A 22,741-nucleotide genomic window follows, 5' to 3' on the forward strand; every position below is an offset into this window, starting at 1 on the left:
TTGCTTCAACATAGGTTCTTGTACTTGCCTAAAGGGGAAAACTGGGTGGTGTCAGGGTGAGTATATGACTGGTTTGATGGAGAAGACAGCAGGCAGGAGAGCAATGTGCCCCTAAATGTCAACATTTCTCTCTGAATCTCCAGGCTTGGCCCTTCCTTTTCCAGGAGGCGTCCAAGGCAGAATTTCTGTTTATGTGAATGGAACAGGTGCTTCTGGCTGAGGTGCTGTAACAGAAGATTCAAGTGTGCCAAGTTCCTACCTTGTGAAGCATGGCTTTGGCTTTCTAAGGCTGCCACCTATGTTCCTGATACAGGAAAAGTATGTGCTCATCACCACCTTCCCCAGCTTCCCACCCATGGATAAGACACCACGAGGTAGACTTTTGTGTTTTATTTCACAAGCTGAAATAAGAGAAAGTTCTACCAAATTGTAGGGAAGAAACATGAGAATACCAAGGGTCAGACAAATTAGAATGGGTAGCAGTGGCACAGACATGGCAAGAGTATAAAATTAGAAAGCTCTGAATAAAGAAAAAATGTACAAAATGTGTTTTGAGGATAAATTAAACTTATTTCCTGTCCAAGGTGGTAAGTGCATGCAGGAGTGCACTTGCCACCCCTGAAACAGTATGTGTTGGGGGATGCAGACACCAGTAAATGGTGTGAGAACTTTTTACAAGCTGGGAAAGCTTATCACACTGAAGGCTGGAAGTTTTGTTTTGGTGACCCTCGAACTGGAATAGGAGGAGAAGGAATATCTCTTGTTTTCAGCCCTACAAAAACCTCAGATGGCTGCTTTGGTGCATCCTTACCTTCTCAGCTAGTGGCAGCCACTGGCAAACTTATTCAAGTTACAAGCTCTGCTCCAATGCTGGTGTTCCTGGGGGAGGCTTCCGAGCATTACTTAATATCCTAAGCAGTCATCATTTGGCCTACCACAGCAAGATCTAACTGAAGAGTTCACACTATTCTAGGGTGATAAATGAGGTAAAAATCTCAAAGAAGACATTCCAGAAATAGAAATAACGAAGAATTTTTGCATTTGATCGTGAGCCCTTTCTAGCCCCCAGCTTCCTAACCCTCGTGAAGGGAAGGACAGTAAAGGAAGGAAACACGTGTAAACCAGGTGCTTGTGCCTGTGTTGAATAGTGGAACTGTGAGGTAGATCTGTAACAAGGACAAGGAAGTTGTGGGCCATACCTGGGAGAATGGAGGTTCATTTGAAATGGAAGTGGACAGGCCAAGGGGAAGCAGCAGTGTTAACTGGGGTGAGAGGGCACCTACCTCTCTTATTACTAGTCTCGTGGGGAGCACCTCTAGGGAGGTGCCGCAGAATTCAGCAAAGAGGAGAAGGGCGATAGAGCTCACAGGCCTGGCTCAGCTGTTGAAGGAAGACCCTCCTACAAAAGGAAAGGGTAAAAGCTGAGTGAAGGCGGGATCTGCTAATGCCTGGAAGCAGTTAAAAGCAGGTAGCACAGAAATGGCATAGTTGGTTTAGGAGGGAATCAGGAAGGGTTAATGTGGCAAGGCACAAGGTTAGACCTAGCCCTTACAGACTGGCTGTCATAATACCACCCTCTTGTTTGGTCTAGCAGAGCCTGGGGAGAAGTTTAGACCTGATCACTGACCCAAGTTTATTGCCCTAGGCCAAGGTCAAGGTAACCTGCTAATAAGTGCAATGCTGCTGCTCTCCCAGAAGGTGGGGCACGTGCACAAAAGAACAACTTTTTTTTTCTTCTTCTAGATGTTTACACTCCATTCCAGCAAGCCCTCTCACCTCACCTTTGTGGAGCAAAATAACAACCCCCAAGTAAGCGCCCCAAACGGCAGACACTGAAGCAGCAGGGGATAAGCAATGCAGGCACCAAGAGGCTAAATGAGCTCACTGATCAGTAAGTCAGGAAAAGAAGAATGGCACTGGGCTGAGGTGGCCCGACCCAGGGAGGGTCAGGAGAGCAAGAGAGTCTAGTCCTCACTCTCAGTGCAAGTAATGTCCCCCTACTACCCCATCCATTCCTGACAAGGGCTACTTATTCACTCTTCAGAGCCACTAGGCTTCCTAGTCTTGGCAGCTCTTCCAATCCTTTGGTTAAAAACACTCTAAAAATAACATCTCTCCCCACCATCATTCCTACATCTTCCCTAACCTCGACCCATACCCTCCTCCAACAAGCCTCGGGGCTGAGTATCCAGAGTGAGAGAAGAGCAGTAATATCGGCATGAGGTGGGACAGGCAGGCACTAAGCCTAGTAAAGGATATCATCTGAGAAAGTGATTCTGGTATGTTCTATTTGACAAAGAAAAGAGAAAAATACAAAGTAGCAAAATATTTTAAGAATGTTATGAGCACCATAATGAGCAGGAGTGAGATGTGAAGTACAGGGAGAGTATGACCTGGGCTCCATGAAGACAGGATTCAGAAAACACTAGCATAGTTTAAAGAGCCCAGCCCAAGGCTATGAGCCTGAAGACTGCCCCTACAATTCCTCAGCAGCACCACTGCCACCAGTAGGCCATTTCGAGAGAGAAAAACCAGCCCTCATTCCTTCCCTCCTTTTTCCAATTACTCACCCGTGTTATGAACTGTCAGAAATGAACTAACAATTAGGGGGAAAGTATCATGAGTGTAACCCAAAAGGGTCCAAACAAATTCCACAATGCCATTAACCACTACAAAAATAACTTCAGGCTCTCACCCTATCACTTCCCATGCCCAAACCTGCCCAAACCAGAAACATTCATTAATAAAATCCATTAAACAGATTCACATGAGGAAAATGCACAAACAGTAACTTCATAATTTTAAAACAAAACAATGCAAAATAAGAGCCATTTAAACATTTAAATACAGAGAAAGTAGAACCAAGAATTCTGAGAGGCAGAGATGGGGCAGCACTAATGTCAACAACAGCTTCTACACATGAAAGGCCCTCATTTCATTAAACCTCCTAGCAAAGCAAGGTTCCCCCCAAACTACTATTAATTAAATGAACAGGAATCTAGATTTTTCTCTTTTTCTTCAAGGCCCCTGACAAGAGATCTATGGTGTACTTTCCTAAGGGCTAGAGACTCAGAAACAAGAGCTACCTGCCCAGGCAAACCCTCCCAGATTACTGGACTTGGGGCTGTTTTACATCAGATAAACCCTTCCTGAGGTTGGAAGTACCCATGAGAAAATTGTGGCAATTTCGTCTATTTTTCATCTTACCTATTATTCCCTACCGTCTGCTACCTCTACTCCCTTACCCTCAGGATGTACAAGAGGACACTCGGGGTGGGGAGCATCAGGACTCTCAACTCTGGGATGGGTGAAGGGAAGGGAAAGCTGGGCCCAGGGTCTGTGTACAACTGACATCACAGCTTCTTCCCACCCTGTAGCATCTCCTTCTTCTCCCCACAGCCAGCCTACTGAACACCTGTTCCTCCATTCTCCATCATCTGGCTTTCTGCCTGTGTGGGAGAAACGCACCTGACCTGGAAGTGAAGGGGAGCAGCACTCTCCTTTCAGTGTAGAAGGGAGTGACTGGGAAGAGAAGGTACAGGACCTTACTTCCTAGACGATGGGCAAAGGCTTCCTCTGATCTGTCTCCAGGTGTGTAGTCAGGTCTTGCAGAAGGAGATGGGGTTGAAGAGCAAAACAGAGCCTTGTGAAGGTCTGACCTTGGGATTACTGAGATGGGATTTATTGCTCTTTTCTCTCCTAGCTTCCTGCTGTCCTTCCACAAGGAAAATTATTTTTAACATCCTGGTTCCCTGGGAAAGGGGCCCAAATGCTCTTGAAGAACTTTGTCCTTTCCCTGCATAGCACACACAAACACAGAGACCAGTCCCCGCCTCAATCCCTCTCAGTGTGTGTGCACGTGGCCTGAACCTTTCAAGGGCAGCGCTTGCTGCATACATAGAGGTGCCAAAGGTCAAAGCCTGGGGAAAATTCAAGAACCTCAGTTCTCTCTCAACCAGTTGCCTGGGGGTCAAAAGGCACTGTGTATCCAGGGCTGGGAATTTACCAAGTCCTCTGGTACACAGGCAGGCTTGACACTGTCTTCATCAAGGTTTCCTAGCCGTGGCACTACTGACATTTTGAGTCAAGAGAATTCTTTGGTGGGGAGAGCCAGGTCTCTCTTGTGCACTATAGGATGTTCAGCAGCATCCCTAGTCTTCAGCCACTAGATGGCAGCAGCACACAGCCTCACGCCCAGACAGGACCATCAAAAAATGTCTCCAGAGACTGCCAAATGACCTCTAGGGGACAAAACCACCTCTCTGGGAATCACTGGTCTAAAGGTGAAGCAGCTGATGGTCCACGGTGGGGAAGGAACCTAAGTGGATTCAGCAAGGTCACAAATGCAAAGGCTCTGAGCATGGCAATGATATGCGACAGGGAAGAGAGGGGCCCTGAGACCCAGGACAGAAAAGATCCTCCGAGAAACAGAAAAGCAGGTATTCCTGAAAAGCTGTAGCTGAAGAAGACATTTTCTCAGAGGGTGTGGTACTGGCCTCGGCAGTGAGAAGAATTAGAAGTCAGTAGGTCTGTTCCTCTGGAACTTGCCAGGGAAAACCTAGTCTTCATCCTAATTTGGATCAAAGATGGCTTCCAAAGGCTGTGGAAATGTCTCCTTAGTCAGCCAAGGTCAAGGCTCTGCTTCCAGAGGGCAGAGGGAGGAAAAGCCGCTTCCACTGCCTGCTTAGGGTTCTACCTGTTCCTTCCCCCGCCCCTCCAAATTCCATAGGAAATTTCATTCAGAAAAGAAATTCACAAAATTAAAAGCTGTAGAGGTTAAAGTAAGCAGGTTCTGCTGTATGGAAAAGAAAAAAAACAATCTGGATGAGAAAAAGAAGGCATAAAACATATGTGAAGAAGAGACATATGTTGGGATGCGTGATCTAAGAGCTTTATAAAACAAAACATTGAAAGTGTATTCTTACACACACCTCCCCACAAAAAAAGTCCATTGCTAAACTCAATAAGAAGGGCCCACGTAGGACTCCATCAATGTTCTAGCACCATATCCTTTTTTTAAGAAATAATTTTTTTTTATAAAAAATTAAGTCCAACACATCAAAAATGGTTTTTCACAAAGATGAGAAGAAGTTCCAGGCACCATGTCTCTTTGGGGTAGGATAAGAGTATATTGCAGTTAAAAGCAAAACAGCAAACTTTCTTCACAAAAGGAAAAATGTTTTGTTGATGTCCTTGACTGCAGCACACACAAAAGGTGGCAGCCCCCCCACCCCCCAGTCTCCACCAGGAGTGGAGGAAGAGCAGAGGGCAGGGGTGCAGAGATTTCTTTTTCCAGGCCCAGGCCTGTGAAAACCGATGACCAAGTGTTAGTCCTCAGCTGGGCCCGCAGAAGGGCTGTATTCCTGGTCAGCCCTCTGGAGTCTGGAGCATCAGCATCTCCAAGAATTCTTTTATATTCAACAAAGATGGGGAGGGAAACCCTAAAAGAGGCATAAGCCAGAGAGGGTGGGGAGGGGGAGCGACAAGCATGAGAACCAGTCTGATTTCAGGCTGTTCAGCCCACCCTGCCCTCGGTGTGTGTTTCTTACCACTGTTACTTGTTGAATTGGAAAGAGTAGACGCCATGGTCTGAGGGTGCATCCACCGGCACTTGATTTTGCTGGCTGCCACTCTCCTGTACCACAGGCAAAGCAGGCGAGTCACCTTGCGCATCCTTCCCTCACCACCCACTGAAGCAGCCTCACTAAGCTGAGTGCCCTCCCCGACCTACCCACTGCCACACACCTGTGCGAGTGCACACATACACATGCATACTCACAGCATCACTTCCCCAATTTTAGAGCAACCTATCCTCATCCCAGGACACACTGGTCAACGCAAGCCAGCACCCTGGGATTAACTGCTGTCCAGCTAAACAGGAGGAAGGGCCTCAATCAAAGGCACTGACTAAGTCTCTCCTTCCTACATTCTTCACACACCCACCAGCTATTTATGAACACAGAATCAGCATCACTGCGAGAGGAAGATTTTGATCAGTGGAAAACCTGCCTCTGTTCATTTTCCAGTCTTCAATCCCAAGAGACTATAAAGTTCTTACCTCAACTGAAACACTGGAAGAAGGCACCGGGGTGTACGGGGAGATGTAAGCTCCTTGCATAGCTGCAGCTGTTGGCACATACTGGAATGAGATGCATTGACAGGCTCAGAGCAGTGATTCTTGGCTACAATTAAAACACCTGGGGAGCTTTAAAAACTATAAGGGCCTGTGTTCCCTCTCCAGAGATTCTAATTTAATTGTGCTTTTTAAAAGCACTTCTGATGACTCGGAAGTACACTGGCTTAGAGAGACTTCTACCTACATGACTACTTTTCCTCCTCTTTCCCATCTTCTGCTTTTTCTCAATGCACTGCCCTCTCTGCTTTAAGCACTCCTCCACAAACCAGAATGCACCTGAGCTTCGAGAAACCTAACAGGCTTCACCCATTCTTCCTATTACTATTCTGGTAAGACTTTCAAGAAATGTGTGTGAACCCCTATTAGATAATATGTAGACAGAAGCACTGATCCTTTAGTTACATGAGTAGGAATCAGTTAAAAAGAATGAGTTTCAGAGTAGAAGGCTGTATTCCTCGCTCACAGACTGACACTTTTTCAGTTCATCTCCTTTTCTGAGTGTGTCCTTGATGACAGTGAAGTGATTCCCATCCTTATCCAAGAGTATTTAAACCTAAGAGTCTTACACAGGTGTTCCTTGTGTGGCAGGAGTTTATAAGAGGAATATCCTGCTTTACCGTGCCCGTGCTGCTGAGAGAGAGGTGGCCCAACTGCTGGGTAAGAGGTCCCACCATGGAGGCAGGCTGGAGAGAAATGGGATGGTCCATTCCTGGTGTCAGAACTGAACCCTAGAAGCAGCAACAAAGGGCAAAGTTAGTTGGCAGCATCCTGTGAGGCTGCAGGAAGCAGTGGTTCATGGCTACCAGAACCACTGAAGACATTTCAAAATCCTGGAAAATGACAGGCAAGCAACCACCTGGCTCTGCAGCAGGAACATGCACTCTGCCTACTAGTCTGGAGGCATCCTTGTCTAAGAATAGCAAACTCACAGAATTTAAGGTCAGACCTGGTTACACAAGAGACTGAGCCAGGACTCACACCCACACCTCCTTTCATCAAATCCCACTGTTTTCTTTTTTTTTTCCCCGCTGTTTTCTTTTACATCAAATTTCTGCTTTGGCTTTTGCCCACTTCTGAACACTCACTGAAGGCTGCATGAGGTATGACTGGTGGTGCATCCAAGACGGGTTAGGTACTTGTAGAGGAGATGTCTGAGTTACTCTCTAATGCAAGCAAAAATAAACAAACAAAAATGTTAACTTCCTGGAGACTATTATTTCACCCAATGATCTGATAATTTTCAGCAAAATACAAGTAAGTTTGGAGTGTGGGGCTTCCCTGGTGGCTCAGGTGGTAAAGAATCTGCCTGCAATGCAGGAGACCCGGGTTCGATCCCTGGGTGGGAAAAAATCCCCTGGAGAAAGGAATGGCAACCCACTCCAGTGTTCTTGCCTAGAGAATTCTATGGACAGAGAAGCCTGGCAGGCTACAGTCCATAGGGCTGCAAAGAGTCAGACATGACTGAGTGACTATCAATTTCAATTTCAGTGCCCCCTTAGAAAATAGAAATATTTAAGAATATTTTAAAAATATTAACAACTCTTACACTTCAAGTAACCCAATTTTAAAATGGGCTAAGAATCTGAGTAGATATTTCTCTAAGAAGCTACACAAATGGCCAACAAGCACATTCAACAGGCTCAACATCATTAGTCACTGCCGCTCTGTGCTTAGTCCCTCAACTGTGTCTGACTCTGCGACCCCATGGACTGTAGCCCACCATGCTCTTTTGTCCCTGGGATTCTCCAGGCAAGAATATCGGAGTGGGTTGCCATTACCTCCTCCAAGTGATCTTCCTGACTCAGGAATTGAACCTGCATCTCCTGCATTTTAGGCAGATTCTTTACCGCTGATCCACCAGGGAAGCCCCTAGTCACTAGGGAGATACAAATCAAAGTCACAATGAGATACCACTTCATACCCACTTAGATGGCTACAACTTTAAAAGGACCGAATAACATGTTATACACCGCAGGTGGGGATGTAAAATGGTACAGTGACCTTGGCAGTCAGTTTGGCAGTTCCTCAAAAATTTAAATGTAGAGTTAATAGGTACCGAGCAATTTCACTCCTAGGTATATACCCTAGAGAAATGAAAACATATGTCCACACAAAAATTGTGCACAAAAGTTCATAGCAGTATTAACCAATAATACTATGAATATTATTATTCATATCAGCCAAAAGGCGGAAACAACTCAAACGACCATCAACTGATAAACGGAAAACAAAATGGGGCATGTCCATACAATGGAATATGATTCAGTCATAAAACAGGATGAAGTACTGATACATGCTACACATGAATAAACTCTGAAAATATGCTAAGTGAAGGAAGCCCAGACACATAAGACATTTACTATATGCTTCCACTTTTACAGTACATCCAGAATAGGCAAATCTATAGATACAGAAAGTATATCAGTGGTTGCCAGGGGCTAGGGTGAAGGAAGAATGGGGAATGACTACTAATGGGTATGGAGTTTCTTTCTGAGGTAATGAAAACATTCTGGAATTAGATAACACTGATGGTTGCATAATTCTATAAATATACACTACTGACTAGTATACTCTAAGAAAGGAAACTTTTATAGTCTGTAATTTATATCTCAATTTTAAAAGGAAAAAAGCAATGAGAAGCTAGAAATGCATCTTGATAAATAAGTAGGTCTATTCCACAAATGTAGGGATTGTTCAATATCAGAAACTACAAACATACGTCAAAATTGAAGGAAAAAGTGTAATATTAGATGCTGAAAAGACATTTTATAAAATCCAACAGCCATTTACTTAAAAAAAAAATCATGAAGTAGGGAATTCTCTGGAGGTCCAGTGGCTATGACTCAGAGCTTTCACTGCCATAGCCTGGGTTCAATCCCTGGTTGGGGAACTAAGATTCTGAGAGCCGAGAGTTACAATCAAAAAATAAATTTTAAAAAATATCACAAGTAAAATAGAGACTAAAAAGAATCTACTTACATGTATTAAAGGCTATTACCAAAAATTTAGCTGCAAGCATTAACCCACATTAAAAACACTGCAATTATGGTAACCTGTTACGTAGTGGAGTCAAAGAAATATACAACTAGGATACAACTGGCATAAAATTGAAATGGAGAAGAGAGCTATTATTTTGCATCAGTGATATAACTGTATACCTAGAAAACCTAAGAGATTTAAGTTAAAAAAATTATTAATAGTAATAAGAAGATTTGCTAAGTGAGCTGTATACAAAATAGATGAACATAAATCAATAACCTCTCTTTGGTGTATCAATAAGCACCTAAAGATGATGATAAAAAGTATAGATCTACATAAACAAAATTAAAATCCTACTGAAGGACATAACAAAGATTTGAGAACATGAAAAGAAATACATCTTAGGTGAAAAGACTGTACGTTTTAAGGAGTCAATTCTCTTAAACAAATATATAGGTATAACATAATTTCAGTTAAAGCCCTCCCTCATAGATTTTTAAAAATTAGATAAAATGATCATAAACTTATACAGAATAACAGATGCCAAAAAAAGCAAAGAAAAGTATGAAAAAGAGAGTGGAGAAGGTTTTATCTTATTAAATATTAGAACATACTATGAAAACCACTGTAATCAATTTAACATTATTCAAATAGGAATATACAATGATCACTGGAAGAGAATAAAGGATACAGAAAAAAATCCCAGTGTTTATTATATGACAAAGGTGGCATCTCAATTCAGTGGGAAAAGGATGTGCTTAGTCGCTCAGTCATGTCTGACTCTTTGTGACCCCATGGACTATAGTCTTCCAGGCTCCTCTGCCATGGGGATTCTCCAGGCAAGAAATCTAGAGTGTGTTGCCATGCCCTCCTCCAGGGGATCTTCCCAGTCCAGGGATCAAACCCAGGTCTCTGGCATTCCAGGCAGATTTTTTACCAGCTGAGCCACCAGGGAAGCCCAGGAAAAGGATGGATTATTTAATAATTTGGTGCTAGGACAACTGGTGAATACTTTCAAGGGAATACAATAGGACCCCTATCTTATGTCATATACAAACATAAATTCCTGGTAATTATACATTTAAATGTAAAACAATGAAATAAATCTTGGGGACCACATGAACAATATATAGACTGGGAAGACCTTTCGAATTAAGACAAGAAATTTGAAAGCTGTAAGTAAAAAAAAAAAAAAAGCAAATATATTTAACTATATACAAATGTTAAACTTTTGTATATAGCAAAAACTGCTGCTGCTGCTGCTGCTAAGTCGCTTCAGTCGTGTCTGACTCTGTGTGACCCCATAGACAGCAGCCCACCAGGCTCCGCCGTCCCTAGGATTCTCCAGGCAAGAATACTGGAGTGGGTTGCCGTTTCCTTCTCCAGTGCATGAAAGGGAAAAGTGAAAGTGAAGTCGCTCAGTCGTGTCCGACTCTTAGCGACCCCATGGACTGTAGCCTACCAGGCTCCTCCGTCCATGGGATTTTCCAAGCAAGAGTACTGGAGTGGGGTGCCATTGCCTTCTCCGATAGCAAAAACTAGTGATTCCCAAAGTATGGTCTCTGGACCAGCAGCAGGAGCAACACTTGGGAACTTGTTAGAAATACAAATTCTCGCCTCTCACCCTAGACTTGCTAAATCAGAAATTCTTAGTGTGGTGCCCAGTACATTTAATAAGCTCTCTGACCTAGGTTTAATGACATCTACGACTCGATGGACATGAGTGTGAGCAAGCTCCGGGAGTTGGTGATGGACAGGGAAGCCTGGTGTGCTGCAGTCCATGAGGTCGCAAAGAGTCAGACATGACTGAGTGACTGAACTGAACTGAATAAGCTCTCCAACTGTTTCTGATGCACAGCTGAAGTTTGAGGGCCACAAAGTCAGTGGGGAAAAAAAAGACTGGAAAAAAAAAAAAAAACTTGTAACAAAGATAACATTCAGAAGATTAGCACTTATGATAGCTGTGGTTTTTTTGGCCAGGCATGCAGGATCTTAGTTCCCTGACCAGGGACTGAAACTGTGCCCCCTGCACTGGGAACTCAGAGTCTTAACCACAGGAACACCAGGGAAATTCCAATAATATTGATAGTTTGTTTTTTTTTTTAAAGCATGTGATAAACAACCACAGCTGAGCCTGCTTCCTTACCCAGAAGCAAGCCAGGAGAGAATTTGATAAGCATATGTGGGTAACTTAGATATAAATCCCTCCAGACTTCAGAATGTCCCACAGGATGAGCATGCACTGTTGAGGGTTTTTTTCTTTTTAATTTTTATTTATTTACTTGGCTGTGCCAGGTCTTATTTTCGGTACACTGCAGCATGCAGGAACTTTACCTGTGGCAAGTGGGATCTCATTCCCTACCCAGGGATTGAACCTTGGCCTCCTGCATTGAAGTACAAAGTCTTAGCCAACGGACCAATAGAAATGTCCCAATAATATTGATGGTTTTTATAAGCTGATGGGAAAAGAACAAATAAATAGGAAAATGGGCCAAGTATATGAAGAGTAATCAGGGAAGAACAAATCAAAATATGACCAAAAATGCTTAAACTCAGCTTCAGTCAGGGAAGTGCAAATTAAAGCAATATTGTACTTTACACCTATTAAGATAGGAAAAGCTTTACAGGAGCAATGCCACCTCTGGCTGGAGGGAAATGGGTACTCTCATATGTTGCCAGTGGAAATATGAATTGGCACAGCCTTTGTGGAAAGAAATCTGTAACATCTATAAAACCAAAAGTTTGTGTATCATTCAACCTTACAACCTCACCCCTTGGACTCTAGCCCCCAGAAACAAAAGCACTCATCTGTGAGGACACAGGCAAAAGCATGTTTACCAGAGCATCATTTGTACCAGAAAAAACTGAAATCCAAAGAATGCCCTTCACGGGGGTCTAGTGAAAGAATTCTGGTATTTATGTAGCATGAACTATAATGTGACTATTAAAACAGAAATAATTAGAAGAGAGCTGCATTGAACCACCTGGAGGGCTTGTTAAATCTCAGGCTGGTAGGACTCATCCCCCAGAGTCCCTTTGGATCTAGGGTGGAGTCCAAGAATTTATTTCTAAAAATCCCTAGCTAGGGCTGATACTGCAGGTACAGGGACCACACTTGGAGAGTCACTGGTTTATGTAGGAAAAGTGTAAAAAAGACATTTAATGTGGCAAATTTTTATAACATAAAACAATGACTTCCAAAACCATATATTTATATGTATATGAAAATGACAAAAAAAGGTGGAAACTAGCAGGAAACTAACATGGGTTTGCTTGTGGGAATGGTGGACAGAGAGTACAAAGGGTGCTTCTACAACAGCCTGTATGCGTGTAAGGTGATCATGTGTTACACTTTTATGTAAAACTGTTTGCGTATAATCTGTGTAAAGGAAACAACGGAAAAGACAGCAAGTAGTTTCCAGCCTAAAACAAGATGGCAAGCCAAACCCTGAGCCCTTTTCTGGGCATGAACGTACCTGATATGACGTCACAGGAGATGGAAGATACGGGGACAGTGCAGACTGAGCGAGCATCCTGTTGGGGGTGATGTTGTAAGGAGCTGGGTAAAATCTGTAGGAAGGGACCACATCATAAGGAGTCACAGGAAACTACAAGGCAAGGGCCCCCACTGGCAGATACAGCCATGAACATCAAGGTAAACCATGCAAGGGCCTGGACACACAGCTGTGTCATTTTCAGGCGGGCTGTTTACATACGACACCCTTACCCATTCTGAAGAGCCGTGGTGGGGTCATAGGTCAAAGCCATGCCACCCTAGAAAGAAAGAACACAGTGCGCACACTGTGAGCGCTTAGGTGAGAACAGGAGCAGGCCCAGAATTTCAAGGCTGGGGAAGCGTTTGGTTCAACTGATTAAAAGCCAAGTCTGGACTAATCCCCACAGTAACTGTTCCAGGGTTTTCCTGCTTGTGCAGGGTACACAATCCCATCCACACTGAAGAGGGTGTGAAGCAGCCAGCATTGCTCAGTTACATATTGGAGCTCTCAAGCCTAACCCAGGAATCAAGCCATGGAAATTTCCATTCCTTCTTTTTTTTTCTTGGCATCCCCATTCAGCATGCAGGATCTTAGTTCCCTGGCCAGGGATCGAACCTGCCTTCCCTGCAGTGGAAGCAGAGTCCCAACCACTGAATTGCCATGGAAGTCCCATCCATTCCATTTTAATGTCATTAGTATTCTTGTCTCCGAGAGGACCTCTTACCATGTCTCCATTTCTTGGCCAGGCCCGTCCGTTCTGCATAAATTTTCCTTGGTTCTGTCGTTTCTTTGGACCCCCATCAGCAAATTTGCAAAGCAAGGGATCAGATGGGGCTGCCGAGAGAGAAAGCAGACAGGCAGCTGAGTCCCACCTCACTTAGCCCATTCACTCATGCAAAAAGCCTCCAGAATCTTCACAGAAGTCATAACCTGTGGCCTCTCAGCCTGATTCCCAGATGCCTCACCTGGTACTCCAGGGGGTGTCTTAATATATTTTCCATTAAAGTGGGTGATGATGGCTTCACACTTCTCTGTGGACTCCATCCTAAGGAGCACAAGAGGAGTTAGGGTCTAGCTTCTCCAGGATCTATACCCTCCCTACATTTAAAGAGAAAGCTCTAAGTTCCCAGCCCCACAAATGCTCCAAAAATTGTCACTACAGAAACAGAGCTTCCTCCACACAAATTCAAGGCATCTTAGAGAAGCAACCCCAGCTTCTGATGAAGGTTTTCTCAACTGGTTCCTCTAGGGATCCTGAAAGGAATAATGGGGGTCTGCAAGCCATGAATATTCCAAAGAAGACACTGATGGATGGGTCTAGTATTCAGTACTGTGTCTGGGTTCCTAAATAAGAATACAATAAAGAGTGGCTGTTACCATTATTTTTTATTACAAAATTCCTAATGGAAACTTTCCTAGGTTTTTTTGGCTCTGTTTGCGTAATCTTACTTTCCCGACCAGGGATAGAACCCAAGTCACAACAATGAAAGGGCTGAGTCCTAACCACTGCACCACCAGGGAATTTCCCTGTTCCTTCACTCTGATAAAACTGTACAAGCTAAGAATTTGTCAATATTTATTTTTTTGCTCTGGTTATAATTATAAAGGTCTAATTAGCTATGATAACTTCCTTAAGATTTCATGAGTTGGGGAGGGAGGCTTATTAGGAGTGTGAGGTAAGCAGATACAAATTACTATATGTAAAATAGATAAACAGTGTCCTACTGTAGAACACAGGAAACTATGTTCAGTACCCTGTAATAAACCATAATGAAAAGGAATATGAAAAAGATACACATATGTATATGCATACAGGCATATGAAAAATATGTAAACCACTTTGCTGTAGACCTGAAACTAACACCACATTGTAATTCAACTATACTTCAATTATTTTTTAAATGGGGAAAAAAGATTTCATGAGTCTGTAGGAAGAAAGAGTATTAAAGACAGGGTTTATGGTGATAGAACAATGTTAGAAGCTATGCAGCTAAAGTTTCTTGTTGGGGAAAGAGAAAATGAGGAAGGAATTAGTGGCGCCTGTTAGAACATGCACAAAAGTCCTCCGGACTCATTCCTCATTTCTGCTTCAAATCTCCATCTACCTTACTATACAGGGCTCAAATGAGATAATGTATATAAATGTGTTCTATAAATTATATGAAGATCTACATAATACAGGGTACAGTATTTCCCCCCTTTTCCAGATTTAAAGTAAGTCAGTATATTTTCTATGCCAATAACCACTAAAGATCTGAACGATCTCCATGTCGGCAGTTACTAGAAAAAGACCTTAAATGGAACCTTCTAGTGAAAGCATGCTGAGCGTTCTAGAGCAAACAGTGTTTAGTTGGGTTACTCCTACTTTTGAGTCTTTCAAAAGGGTGACAGGCATGTAGGGTTTTAAAAGAATCACTTTCAGGAATTCAACTTCCTCATAAACTCTTTCCTAAAACGGATGTGTCTGAGGGAGTTCATCATCACTAATGATCAAGGCTGAGGTCCCCTTTCACAACTACTCTGCTCAGTTTATTTCAAACTCATCCCAAAGCTCAACAGGAAGCACTGAGGACTGAGTTACAAATTGTTTTTTTAATTTACCTGTTTCCAATTTTTCCTTCCCACAAAGCTAAAGGGCTCAACAAGTTGTCAAGTGATACATTAAAAAGTCAATTTTGATGACAGATCACTCTGGTTCTTGGCATATAATTCAGAAGGAACTCAAAGAATTCCTATTTTAGCAAAACTCTTTCCATTCCCATTTACATATTTATGTGAACAAGATTCCTTACCATGAAAACAAAACACAAATAGAACTGACATTAAATTTTGTCTTGTTACAGCAATAAACAATATTCGCTGATGGCTACATGATTTAATTATAAAAATCTAAAAAAAGCATTTCCAATAAAATTTATTTCATATAAAACAATTTTGTATCAACATTTTAATATATTTATTTTGTTTGGGGCAACTGTGAACTATTTATAAAGATAATTTCCTTATGGATTAATGCATAAAGATTCAGAGCCACAAGAAAAAAATTAATTTATATTTTTGTTGCAGAGAACTATAGCAGAATGATCCATACAAAGACTTCTAACTATAAAAATATTTTAAACTAAAATACAATTCTGTAGGGAAATAAGATGGTAATACAAGATCAAGAAGAGAAAAAGGAATACTATAAGAATTATTTCAGAGTTGTGACTTAAAACAAAGAAATGCCCCATGTATTTTTGAAATGATTTTGTGTATTAAATTGCTACATTTAGATTTCATTTGGATATATTTTAAAAGAGTATGACAGTTTTATTTAGACTAACAGTCTAAATTATTATTATTAACATTATGTAAATATTATTAACATACTATTTATAATTTGCTGGAAATTATACTTTGCAAGAATCTAAATGTATGAAGAAAATTTGAAGTTATTAATGTAGAAACATACAAGAGATTTCATGGCTTTTCAAGACTTCAAAGCCATAGTTCCTAAACTGGGCTTTGAGGCACCCTGGATCATTGTGATGAGCTCACAGAGGCATAGAAAGGGATACTTTAACTTTCTGAAGAAAATACAGCAATACTTATTGGCTATTTATCATAAAGACTACTAACTCTAAACAGTTCAATATTTCTACAATCTGGTTTTACAGTAGTTGCTATGACAAAAGCAAGTACCATAAGAAAACCAATGTGTAACAGGAAATGAGGGTGTCCTTGTTCAGTATGATTCCAAGGTTTAAGAACTGTGCGGTGTCCAACAGGCCCACATCCACTGAAAGTATAGTTATTTATGAATGAGATTAAAATATTTTCTCTTTCAATGTATTTTTCAAATAACTTCAAAGTTGTTAAAATATTAAACATTTTTTGAATGTTTAGACCATTTAATTACTTGATAAATTAAACTGTTAAGTATTTCTTTTGGTCTAGGGCAAAAAAAATTATCGCGACAAAATGGAGCTTCTGCTTTAAGAGAATAAGTTTGATTACAAGCCTTAGCAACTCCCCTTTAGTTATACATGGGGTCACCAGCAGGGGGCGCCATGGAGATTGAGTAGGCTAGGGAAGAGGTTTTATTCCACGTTCCCAAGGTCTGAATGCTGCAGAGTAAAGCAGTGTTCTTGGACCAGACAAGATATTATAAAAGAAAAAAGGACTTTCAGATCACTTAGTCCAGGTCTTTTCAAACTTTTTAGAAAGGCATCAGAATCTCCTTTCAAGCAAAATCTTAAAATAAATAAAAACCATTTCCTAAGTGGGCTAGGGAAAGCAGAAGCCCTACAACAACAGCGACACTAAGCTCCAAAGAAGGCGCCCTGGAGAATTCTACAGCTCTAGGAAGCACATTAGAAAGATGGTACTGATGATCCTACCTGCAGGGCAGCAGAGAAGACACAGAGGTAAATAAGACTTTTGGACTCAGTGGGAGGGTGGGATGATTTCAGAGAATAGCACTGAAACATTTACATTACCATATGAAAACTAGGTGACCACTGCTGGTTAGATACATGAAGCAGGGCACCCAAAGCCGGTGCTCTGGGACAACCTGGGGGGGATAGGTTGGGGACGGAGGTGGGGGGGGTTCAGAATTGGGGGGACATATGTATAGCTATGGCTGATTCATGTTGATGTATGGCAAAAACCATCGCAATACTGTAACTATCCTCCAACTAAAATAAATTAATTTTTTTTAAAAAAGAAAATCACTCTTCTAAACCTCTACTTTACAGGGTAACCAAGGCTCATAAAGGTCTGATACCACACGGGCAGTTAGTGGTAGAGCTGGATGGAGAATTTAAGGCTCTCAACAGATCTGAAAAGGTAGACCAGATCTTCCATTTAATCCTACCTATCTTGAAGTCACAAGGGTAAGGGCTCCACTCTACCACCCACTCCTGAGACCTTGGGCAAATCACTTCATATTGAGAACTTTGGTTTTCTTTTCCATAAAATAGAGAATTAATATTTATTTCAACAACATTATAAAGAACTATACTCCAATTTTTTTAAAATTAAAAACTACCTACATATGTAAAAACTCAAACTATATAGTTAAAATTGCTGAATTTCATTTCATTTACTATCAATAAAATTTATTTTTTTTAATAAAAAAATATTTATTTCATAAAGTAAATGAGATAGACAGACAGAGGTTCGCTCAATCGTGTCTGACTCTTTGCAACTCCATAGACTGTAGCCTAACAGGCTCTTCTGTCCATGGAATTCTCCAAGCAAGAATACTGGAATGGGTTGCCATTCCGTTCTCCAGGGGATCTTCTCAACCCAGGGAATGAACCTGTGTCTCCTGCATTGCAGGCAGATTCTTTACCATCTGAGTCACCAGGGAAGCCCAAATGAGATAACAGAATGAGAAATACTCAGGAAACTAAAACAGGATACAGAATTATAATCTTTCATTCTGCTTAGTTCTAGATCAAAGGAACAAAGGCTAGAGTAAAAGGAAATAGTGGCGAAAGCATAAAGATTTGAGACCAGATAGTTTTTTCGAGTATTGTGACCTATAATTAAATGAACTTTTGATTTACTGTCAAGAACTTTTGGCCAGTATTTTCGTCCTGGGGGGAGCAGGATACAGACTTTTTGATGACCTTCTATGTGACATTCTTTATTAACATCATCATTTGCCATTCGTGGCATCCCTCACCTGGCAAAGCCGACCCCTCTGCTGGTCCCATTGGTGTCTCGAAGGATTCTAGTGGAGATAACCTGGCCAAACGGCTTCAGCATTCCCTCCAGTTCTTGCTCATCCATTGACAGTGGGAGGTTTGAGATGTATAAATTCGTGGGGTCCTGCTCCTGTTGCTATGGAAATAAAAGTGAAAAAATGAATTTCATATCTCTTAACCCTCTCCCACCCTCAGCCGTTATTCACAAAATGACCTTTCAGAAGAGAGAGAGGAGGAAGGGATGACCGAACAAAGAGAATCTTAGCAACTATTTGTAACACCTAGTCCCACTACCGTGGGTTATGCGTTATATATTGAATCTAGGCCGAAAACCCCACAGATTTACTATTTCTAGCACAGTACGAGCCCACAAGACAAGTCAAGGATGAAGTTTTGGGCTGTTGCTTTAAGAACCAGACAGAGCAGCACTCCTCTCTCCCATCCAGCGGCCCGTCCCAGAGGCTGGATTCTCTCGGACTGCCTTTGCTTCCAGGGTTGGATTGTTTTGAGTAATCTCCCTCCCCCCTCTTCCGGCCACAGCAGACTCCTCTCAGTAGTAGGAATGTCTGTACAATCCCTGATGGAGGGAACACTGGAAGAGGAGAGAAGAGAGAAGGGAAGTGCTGGGGGCTGCACCAAGAGCCAGATGCACAGCTCACGGGGTCACCACGGAGCCCCAGAAGTTCCAGTCTCACAGGAAGTCTGAAGTCACTCCAATGTCAGAGGGGTTTTCTCCAGAAAGAAGAGGTGGGAGAGCACCTCCAGGGGGCAGACTCTGTAAAATGGCAACTTCCCAGCGCTGTGCAGCTAAGAATTTAAGCAGTCACTCTGCCCTAGGCAGTGGGTCACCTGCAACCTTACTCCCCCTTCTGCCTTTCCTTTCAGGGCTTCCTTTTTCTTCAACCATTACAGAAAAGGACGGCTGGCAGGCCTGCTGCATCAGCCCCTCTCAGGTATTCACAATGACATTAGAAAGGCAAGAGGGCAACTCCACCTAAGAGAAGGAGGAAAAGTCTCTAGCTTTCTAGTAGCTCAAATGAAAATGAAACTTGCAGACAGATGGGAGAAAGGAAGGGATAGTTTCCTTTCTCTCGGTGGCGTCTACTCCCCCACACACACCCTACACATCACCCGCCCCACCCCCACCCCTTCCTACAGGGAACAGTGCTGGGAGGTGGGAAGCATTGTTCTGAACTTTGGAGTTGCACAACTGGCTTCTTCAGAGAATGTTGCAAAAACACCACAAGCTGTTTGGTAGGGAAGTGGGACCAGGGTGGAGATAGGGAAACAGCTGGAGGAAGGGAAGAAGCCCTCTGGACCCTCTTGCCTGCTTATAGTACTTGATGAGAGGAAGAGAGTTGCCAGAGGTACCTGCCATGGGTTCTGAATACCATCTTCCTCCAGCAGCAGAGGCACTCAGTGGGGCCCTGGTTGAGACTAGATATAGTCAAAACGCACTGCAGAAAGCCCTTGCCCTTCAACCATGCGGTTCTTAAATCCTCTTGACACCTTGGAGGCTAACTACCACCTCTCAGAGGAACAGATGTGAGGGAGTACCCTTACCTTTGCCATCTGCGCTTGTATACCACTGGCCTTCAGTGCTGTTACCGCTTTCTGTGCTGCTGAAGGACTGTCAAAGTCCACAAAACCATAGCCTGGAACAGGGAAACAGCGTCACTGGGAGGTAGGAGGTGTAAGGGAGGTAGGAGGCCCAGGCTTTTCAGGCAGCAGCGGAAGAGTTACGACTCACATAATAGAAGTGACAGGGAGGAAGAGAGATTAAGAGGTTTTAGGTGGTTATCCATAGACTCCCCAAACCCTGTGAGATTTGGTCTGCTACTGCTGCTGCTGCTAAGTCGCTTCAGTCGTGTCCGACTCTGTGCGACCCCATAGACGGCAGCCCACCAGGCTCCGCCGTCCCTGGGATTCTTCTGGCAAGAACACTGGAGTGGGTTGCCATTTCCTTCTCCAATGCATGAAAGTGAAAAGTGAAAGTGAAGCCGCTCAGTCATGTCTGACTCTTCGCGACCCCATGGACTGCAGCCCACCAGGCTCCTCCGTCCATGGGATTTTCCAGGCAAGAGTACTGGAGTGGGGTGCCACTGCCTTAGCTAAGAATGCCAAGGGCCATGAGGTCTTTATGGTATCCTTGCCTTCCTCCCTCTCCCCTAAGAAAACCCAAGGTTTCAAGAACTAGGCTCCTCTAGTAACTCACGGCCCCCCTTTATTTCCAAAAGAACTCCCTCCTCTTTTCTAGCCACATCCCAGAAATGCTAGGCATGTAAGAAATACAGCCTCTCCACTGCAGATAGCCAGCCACCTGCTGGAAGAAGCCCCTCCTCACCCCAGCATCCAGCCCCTTCCCGCTTTCCCTCTCCACCTAGAATTGCTCAAAACCCCAACAAAATTAAGTTGCCCCATCTACACCAATAAAAGACATTTACATTGCTTTGCTAAGTATAAATAGTCTCACATACCCATATCTACCATCCAATCCAGGGGAACATCACATACAGGCATGTTCAAAGGACTCAAAGGCACTCTGTGCAGGCTTCTAGCCTTGGGTCCCCCAAACAGCATTTTTAGCTCAAGCTCTCTGGTCACCAAAGAATCTAAATACCTACCTGACTTTCAAGCCTGAACCCCTGAGAGATGCCACCCTGGTACTGGAAACCAGGGGCCTGAAGCAGTGAGGGACGGAGGCAAGGGAGGGCCTCACCTGCAGCTGTTCTCCACCAGCAGGAATAGCTGTACTCTCACCTTTGCACTTGTTTGTGGTCTTGTCCAGGATGGCCTTAGTGGAGACAATCTTGCCGTATCTAAGGGAGAAGAAAATGCAAAGTGATAATCTGGGGGCAGGGGTTTAGACGAGGACAGAGACTGCAACACCTAGAGGAATCCATGCCCTGTCTTCACTCCCACTAGGAAAAACTGTCCTTGCTCAAACCTTAGTAATAAGAACAAATGAATTTAAAATATCACACTTCTCATATAAACCTATGCCCAAAGGCATCTACAAGAAATAAGGTAACTGTAGTCCCTACACTGTCAACACATTTCTCTCTTCTCCCCCAAATAAGACTCAGATACCAGTTAGAAAGAGACTACTGTCTTTTGGGGGGAAAGAAGCTTGGTGACATCCATTCAGCAGTGTGCAAGGGCAGAGCTCTGGCAAGAATTCCTTGAAGACTAAAAGTAATCCTTGATATTACTTATCTTCCTTCGGACAGACACCATTTCTCCCATGAAAATCTATTTCTCTTCTCTAACGTCCCACTCCTCACTCTTCTACTGGCCCCCTGATTGAAGGTCAACTTAAGCCAAACTGCATTTATTCACATCCTGATTCTGCCACTTAGCTATGTGTGATCTTGGACAGGTCATTTAATCTTTCTGTGCCTCAGTCTCACCATCCGTAAAATGGAGAGAAGATTGTTGGGAATGTGAAATGAGATCATGAATACAAAGCACTAATGTCTACCAAAAAACACCTGAACATTGTTAATTGCTATTATTAAAATATTATATCCAAAGGACCTCAACATTTAACCAAATGGCTCTCTTTTGGGCTTTAGTGTCTAAGACTTCTCTCTCTCTCTCTTTGGCTGTGCCATGTGGCTTATGGAATTTTAGTTCCCCAACTAGACACTGAATCCAGGGCCCTGGCAGTGAGAATGCCGAGTCCTAATCACCGGACCGCCAAGGAATTCCCTGATTTCTGTCAAGATTTCAGTGTGTTAGGGAGGGGACTGGGCATTAGACTAAATGCAATAGCTGTGTTAAGAAAATTACCCAAAACTTGATGATAAGGCACAATGAGAATTTCACCTTCTTTCAGTGTCATTCTGGAACATTGTCTACAAGGCCCATTCAAGGTATATTCTATTATCTAGAAGGATGTTTCTTTGGGTTGCTATTTATTACTGATGAGGCTCAGATTTTATGAAGATACATATTAACTTGTAGATTTTTATCTAGTAGAGATACAAGTAATTTTTGTCCATTAGAAAAGATAATCCCAAAGGTTAATGTTTTACTGTTCTAAAGGGTATGAAGCACTTTTCTCTGTAACCTAGTCATCTTATTCCAACTTTCTTTCTTCAGTACCTATCGATACTCAGTCTCTCAAATGCTCTTTGAACCCATTTTACCATTCTGCTAGTTCCCTCATTAATGAGTAAAGTAAATATTTGGCATGGGCTTACCTATATTTGTAGGAGAGTTATGTTCTTCAACCTTTTAAAATTATACTTTAGCCAAGTGGGGTCCTGTGGAGTTCCCCAAACTTGTGAACGGTGGAGTATCACTGTTTCGGGATATATTAGAAGTGTTCTACTAGAAAGAAGTCTCAACATTCTACTCCAGGAGGGTGAACCATATTAGAGAGACAGAACAGAAATCACTAACAAAGTCAGGAGTATAAAATTTAACTG

The 22,741-nt window shown here is 42.7% G+C and overlaps 1 protein-coding gene across 14 annotated transcripts in view; it reads right to left on the reverse strand.

The window, feature by feature from the left end:
• RBMS2 (RNA binding motif single stranded interacting protein 2) overlaps positions 1-22,741 on the reverse strand; it is a 90,687-nt gene that overhangs the window by 12,809 nt on the left and 55,137 nt on the right. For 7 of the 14 annotated variants that reach the window (XM_081483313.1, XM_081483315.1, XM_081483314.1 and 4 more), the window contains 12 exons: positions 21,069-21,127; positions 19,872-19,963; positions 18,287-18,444; positions 13,578-13,657; positions 13,337-13,446; positions 12,843-12,889; positions 12,592-12,685; positions 7,222-7,299; positions 6,754-6,864; positions 6,059-6,139; positions 5,550-5,635; positions 376-5,441 (listed from right to left, as the gene is read on the reverse strand). In XM_081483313.1, the coding sequence (XP_081339439.1) occupies positions 5,555-5,635; positions 6,059-6,139; positions 6,754-6,864; positions 7,222-7,299; positions 12,592-12,685; positions 12,843-12,889; positions 13,337-13,446; positions 13,578-13,657; positions 18,287-18,444; positions 19,872-19,963; positions 21,069-21,127 (991 nt within the window). In that variant the 3' untranslated portion in view covers positions 376-5,441; positions 5,550-5,554. Of the gene's footprint in view, positions 1-375; positions 5,442-5,549; positions 5,636-6,058; positions 6,140-6,753; positions 6,865-7,221; positions 7,300-12,591; positions 12,686-12,842; positions 12,890-13,336; positions 13,447-13,577; positions 13,658-18,286; positions 18,445-19,871; positions 19,964-21,068; positions 21,128-22,741 lie in introns of those variants that run through there. The other 7 variants (XM_081483311.1, XM_081483310.1, XM_081483309.1 and 4 more) reach the window with 5 other exon arrangements.

This window comes from Giraffa tippelskirchi, chromosome 4 (genome assembly GCF_054371585.1).
Source record: "Giraffa tippelskirchi isolate mGirTip1 chromosome 4, T2T-mGirTip1v1.2.pri, whole genome shotgun sequence".
NCBI lineage: Eukaryota > Metazoa > Chordata > Mammalia > Artiodactyla > Giraffidae > Giraffa > Giraffa tippelskirchi.